This window comes from Anolis carolinensis, chromosome 1 (assembly GCF_035594765.1).
Source record: "Anolis carolinensis isolate JA03-04 chromosome 1, rAnoCar3.1.pri, whole genome shotgun sequence".
In the NCBI taxonomy this organism is placed as follows: domain Eukaryota; kingdom Metazoa; phylum Chordata; class Lepidosauria; order Squamata; family Dactyloidae; genus Anolis; species Anolis carolinensis.
This window is the reverse complement of record NC_085841.1, coordinates 122,338,285-122,344,284: the sequence shown is the minus strand read 5'-3', so window position 1 is coordinate 122,344,284 and position 6,000 is coordinate 122,338,285. Positions and strand designations below refer to the sequence as shown.

At 41.2% G+C, this 6,000-nt stretch overlaps 1 protein-coding gene and 1 long non-coding RNA gene across 2 annotated transcripts in view; one reads left to right on the top strand and one right to left on the bottom strand.

The window, feature by feature from the left end:
- Positions 1-540: 540 nt before the first annotated feature.
- Positions 541-6,000, bottom strand: part of eef1a1 (eukaryotic translation elongation factor 1 alpha 1) — a 6,165-nt gene continuing 705 nt past the window's right edge. The window contains exons 2-8 of the mRNA XM_003226053.4: positions 4,377-4,563; positions 3,057-3,236; positions 2,673-2,969; positions 2,280-2,430; positions 1,803-2,059; positions 1,470-1,704; positions 541-943 (exon numbers count right to left, since the gene is read on the bottom strand). Coding sequence (XP_003226101.1) covers positions 819-943; positions 1,470-1,704; positions 1,803-2,059; positions 2,280-2,430; positions 2,673-2,969; positions 3,057-3,236; positions 4,377-4,520 — 1,389 coding nt within the window. The 5' untranslated portion in view covers positions 4,521-4,563 and the 3' untranslated portion in view covers positions 541-818. The remainder of the gene's footprint in view (positions 944-1,469; positions 1,705-1,802; positions 2,060-2,279; positions 2,431-2,672; positions 2,970-3,056; positions 3,237-4,376; positions 4,564-6,000) is intronic.
- Positions 5,290-6,000, top strand: part of LOC134295698 (uncharacterized) — a 24,601-nt gene continuing 23,890 nt past the window's right edge. Inside the window, exon 1 of the long non-coding RNA XR_010002328.1 lies at positions 5,290-5,987. This is a non-coding gene — a long non-coding RNA (uncharacterized LOC134295698). The remainder of the gene's footprint in view (positions 5,988-6,000) is intronic.

Genomic DNA, 6,000 nt, shown 5'->3' with positions numbered 1-6,000 from the left:
GCCTGAAATTAAAGAAAACTCAATCCAAAGAATAGCTCAACTCTCGTAACCTCCATTAGCAGCAACACATTATTCAGGAAACCTGTGTGATTCCCTAATTGTTAATCCAAAGTGAAGCACTAGCTAGAGCTTATGACATACCCTATGAAAATCAAAACACCCTGCAATTTGTGACAAACTGCAGATTAAAAACACAATATTTTAGTGAAAGAGTAAAACTTTCAAAGACACATATACTAGTAGCTTGAAAGAAGCTGTTAACTAAAGGGATTTCTTCTTTAAATATGGAAAATGGGAGATGCCAAATCTGCATTTCAGAAGTCATTGTTTAAGCATGTGATGCACTACTCTGAATTAGACCAAGCTGTCTTCTTGATCACTGAACAATTCTGTCAGCATGATTTTGGTCATTAACTTCTATGCTGTAATACCTTTGGAAATATTATGAAAGTCTGGTCTTTATCTCCCCCCCCCCCCCACAGCTTTTGCATACACAGAATTTATTAACCTCAAACTATTAGCCCCAAAGAACACAGACACTTTGCATTAAACTTTTGTTTTAATGGTCTCAAAATTTGTGACAGATTTTGGTCAAGTTGTTTCCATTTAAAAAAGTTTACTGATTTTAAAAACTAATAACTTAAACTGCCACGAAACAAATGGTCCACAAACATTCCTTTCCTTCTGAAGCTTTTACGATGCATTGTAATCATTAACCAGTCCTTGACTATTAAACTTAAATGGCCAATTGAGACAAACAGTTCTGAGACCATATTTCCACCACTGATTAAGACGGAGGTGGCAGCGGGACAGAAGTTTCATTTAGCCTTCTGCGCCTTCTGGGCAGACTTCGTGACCTTGCCAGCACCAGCCGCTTTCTTGTCAACTGCCTTGATGACACCAACAGCAACAGTTTGCCTCATATCACGCACAGCAAAACGACCTGGAAGTTAACAAAAACAGTGAAGAGCAATTCCAAAAGATTATAAAGCCACACATCTGCCTTATTTCTGTACAATCAAATCTTGATAATATTCCTATTTAGTGCTGCCATTAACAAGGAAACCAGCTTTTGTCAGTGAATTATTTCTATACTGGGTGCATAAAAGGACAGTCCTAACAACTAATCAAGAACTTTTACATATTTAGAATTGTAAGCCATCCTCTTAAATGTGCCACTCATCGTAAGATTAAATGGACCAGGCCTCCCCTTTCCTAGTCTCTGCCCCTTCCAGTAACATCTTTGCATTAACTCTGCTAGCCCTTTCTGAGGAAAGACATCACAGGACAGTAGTCTTGTTATACAAATGTCTGGCCAGGACAATTTATCTTAACTCCAAACAAGGAAATGCAGCAAAATAGCAATGGCTATCTGTACAAGCCATATTCTCAACAGCTATAACCTTAACATCTGGGCTATCTCAATTTACGTAGTACATGAAAACTGTCTCAACAAAAGGACTACTTACCCAGAGGAGGATAGTCGGAGAAGCTCTCAACGCACATAGGCTTGCCTGGAATCATGTCAACAATGGCAGCATCTCCGGATTTGAGGAATTTGGGACCATCTTCCAGTTTCTTACCAGAACGACGGTCAATCTTCTCCTTCAACTCAGCAAATTTGCAGGCAATATGGGCAGTGTGGCAATCAAGCACAGGGGCATAGCCAGCACTGATCTGGCCAGGGTGGTTCAGAATGATAACCTGCAGAATTGTTAAAGACCATTAATCAGCATTCTTACTATTTAAGGTGTCCACACACCACTTACAGAAATTCCAACACAACACTTTCTACAAATTACCTGTGCTGTGAACCCAGCAGCTTCCATCGGGGGATCGTTTTTGCTGTCACCTGCGACATTCCCACGACGGACATCTTTAACGGACACGTTCTTCACGTTGAAGCCAACATTGTCACCAGGAAAAGCTTCGCTCAGAGCCTCGTGATGCATCTCCACAGATTTCACTTCAGTTGTCACGTTGACTGGTGCAAAGGTGACCACCATGCCTGGCTTCAGGATGCCAGTTTCCACACGACCAACAGGAACAGTCCCAATCCCTAATGAAGGCAACAGCAGAATCAGCATTAGGCAGAGAGGGACAACAGTCTTAGTTTCAGGCAGGCAGTAAGGGCCCTGGATTTAAGATGAAGAGATTTAAGATGAAGATGAAAACCTTTTTTACATCTTGTAACCAGAAAGCTAGGCAATGTAGAAACCATGTGCACAATGAAGGTCTTTCTTCACAAAGACTTATTGCAAGTTTGTTGTGATACATACCACCAATTTTGTAGACATCCTGAAGTGGGAGGCGCAGGGGTTTGTCAGTGGGACGGGTTGGTGGCAAGATAGAATCCAAGGCTTCCAACAGTGTAGTTCCACTGGCACTGCCATCCTTACGGGTCACTTTCCAACCCTTGAACCAGGGCATCTGCAAAGAAATAATCTATTATGCATTTTTTCACCTAACAGAGCAACCATTTCTGTTAAGAGCTTCATGTTGGAAATCCAAATGGTAATTCAGATTTTGAGTCTTCATTCAGTCTTAAGAATTCAGTTTCTCATATCCCCCCTTATATCACATCTGTTAACCAAAGTTCAAAACTTTATTACTTCCATAAATCTCAAGCATAACAAAAATTGCTTTGTCAATCTTAATCAGTAATCACTTACATTAGAACTGGGCTCCAACATGTTGTCTCCATTCCAGCCAGAAATGGGCACGAAAGCAACTGTATCTGGGTTGTAGCCAATTTTCTTGATGTATGTGCTAACTTCTTTGACGATTTCCTCATATCTCTTCTGGCTGTAAGGTGGTTCAGTAGAATCCATCTTGTTGACACCAACAATAAGCTGTTTCACACCCAGAGTATAAGCCAGAAGGGCATGCTCACGGGTCTGCCCATTCTTGGAGATACCTGCTTCAAATTCACCAACACCAGCAGCAACAATAAGGACAGCACAGTCAGCCTGTAGAGAAAAGACAATAAATTGAATTTATTTTCTCAACACAGGCATATCTTATTCTAGATTCCCAAAATAGCATTATCTGCTTACCTGGGAGGTTCCAGTAATCATGTTCTTGATGAAGTCTCTGTGTCCAGGAGCATCAATGATAGTGACATAGTATTTGCTTGTTTCAAACTTCCAAAGTGAAATGTCAATAGTGATACCACGTTCACGTTCAGCCTTCAATTTGTCCAACACCCAGGCATACTTAAAGGAGCCTTTGCCCATCTATTTTTCAAACAAGGAACAATTACATTAACACATCTTATAGAACAGTAAGTTAACACTGTTGACAGAAAGAACTTAGTCAAGACACAGCAAGCATCAACACACTGAAATGTAATACACAAGTTACTATATTTAGCACAATTTGGCAGAGGCAGTGTGAGATTCCAAATCTGTTTTGCTTACTTAACACAATGACACTTAATCCAGTGCTAAACTGTTTAATTACTTAACAGCTGCTTCAAAGTTCATAGATATAACTGCCAAATAGCCAAAAAATTACATGGCACATTCACTAGCTCTTCTATTCGTTTTCTGTGGTATTTAACTTCTGAATTCTGCTAAGCATCCATTCTAAACTAAACCAGGCCTGCACAACCTGTAGCCCACCAGATTTTTAGGACTCCCAACTACCAGAAACCCTAGTCATCTTGTCGCTTCAACAGGAAATCTGGCACCTGACCCCAAAGCACCCAGAGGGCCACAGGTTATGCAGGACTGTTTTATGTGTTTTTTAAGAATTATGCATTTTAGATATTATTTACAATTTACCACAACAAATAAATTAACTCCTTAAATACAAGCAGAAGAGACTCAGTGAATACATAGTAACTTGGGAAATGTAGTACATCAGTTTAATTGTAGCTGAGATTATAACTATAAAGTCAGGCCATCTACACTGACCATTTAATGCAGTTTTGACTACTGAAAACAATCTGAGGCCTGGTGATTACCACAAACCACTGTTATGTATTGAGAGCCTCCTCTTTGTGTACTTAACTGGGTGTTTGTTGCCTGGCTGCCACAGGCCCCTACTACGCTGCTATATAAAATTCCCATTACCTGCTTTGAGCCAGATTATATGGCAGTGTAGAAGGGGCCAGAGTTTAAAGATAGCTGCATTAAATGGCCAGGGTAGATTAAATAATTTTTCTAGAGTAATTTTTCCTCAAAAGCAAGAGAATAATCCCCTTAAACTACACAGGTCCATATCAATATAGCCATACATTCTCATCCATATTTTTATTCCATTTCATTTTTGATATAGTTATCACATTTTAATAAAAAAAACCTTAATAGCAGAAATAAATTATAATCATTTGAAACTCCATTGTTCTGATGTTCTACTGGAACCAAACCCACCTCAGCAGCTTCCTTCTCAAATTTCTCAATGGTCCTCTTGTCGATCCCACCACATTTGTAGATGAGGTGGCCGGTGGTGGTGGACTTGCCAGAGTCGACATGTCCAATGACAACAATGTTGATGTGGGTCTTTTCCTTTCCCATTTTGGCAGATGACGATGGTTCTCGCCCACTTCAGACAAAACACCTTTTGTTTGGGGGGGGGGGGGCAGATTAAAATGCATAAAAGACAAATACGATTTAAATCAGGGACCACTAATCATTATGCTATTTTTTTCTATTTCTTATTTTGATACATTCCATTCAATTAACAAACTTTTGTCATACAAGTATTCTTGATATACATTTCAAGTCACTTTACGTTATATGGCGCTTTATATATTCCTTAGATGTGTATCTCCCATTATACATACCCTCTCCCCCCCTCCATTCCTGGAACAGTAATTCCAAATGATGTCATTGCATTGATTTAACTGTGTGGAAAGCCTGGTTCAAGTGCTATAACTATCATCTCCAGCTATTTTGTCCTATGCCAGTCTTGTTTTGTATGACTACTCACACTTTTTTCCCTTTGGTTAACGAAGTAATTGAGTACATATTCTGAGAGATAAAACACCAAGTTTCCAAATCCCATTTTGTATTGCCTCTCCATCCTCAGGCTATCGTAGCCTGTATTTTGGCTATCATAAAACCTTTTTCTTGTTTCCAATTCTCTATAATGGTGGTTTTTGAGGTGTAAGATAAAGTGATTAATTTTTTGTACAATAACCCATTACAATAACCCCTTTATCTTTTTCTACTTTCCTTTTAATTATTCCGTCTAATGGGGTTTGTGCCATATTTCTCTTCTCTTCATTGCCTAAACCAGGCATGGGCAAACTTTGGCTCTGTAGGTGTTTTGGACTACGACTGATATTGTGGGAGTTGAAATCCAAAATACCTGAAAGGCCAGTTTCTATACGCTATAAGCTATACTGGACAAGCCTACCCATGCTATCCAGTTCCCATGTCCGTCTATCTTTTATCTTGTTCCAGTTTGTTCGACACAATTAAAATATTCCTCCACTGGAAGGAGCGTGGGCAGGTGCTGTTTGAGCTGTAGGCCTGAACCAGCTAGGCCCGAAGCCTGCCTCGAGTTGCTCAACTCCACCCCCCGCTCCAAGGTGGCGGCAGTGAGGAGGAGGGGCGTTGCGTCAGCGGGGCGGAAACCCAAGCTCCCCCACCCCCGAAAATTCTTTCTCACCAAGGCCTTTCTTTAGCGTGTCGTCGTGGCCACGAGAATTCTTTTGAAGCCCTCAGTTAAGAGGAAAAGGCCGAGAAAGGAAAAAACTTGAGTGAGGAGGGCGGCTCGAGGCTCCCTTTGTGTGCGAAGCCGCGCATGCGCACTCAAGGGCCGGGCCCGGCTCGCTTCCTCTCCGGCACGCGCCCCGCCCGCGCGCCCTCCATTTTGTGGCAGCGGCAGCCGCCGCCATTTTTTCCTCACAGCAAAGCGAGAGACAAGGTAAAAGGCTTCACAGAGATCGAGAAACAGCGCGAAGGAAAGTACTGCGGCGGCAATGGCTCCGAATAGAAGACACACAAAGGCCCTAATATTCACACAAGCAGAGCGAGGTAATACAAGACA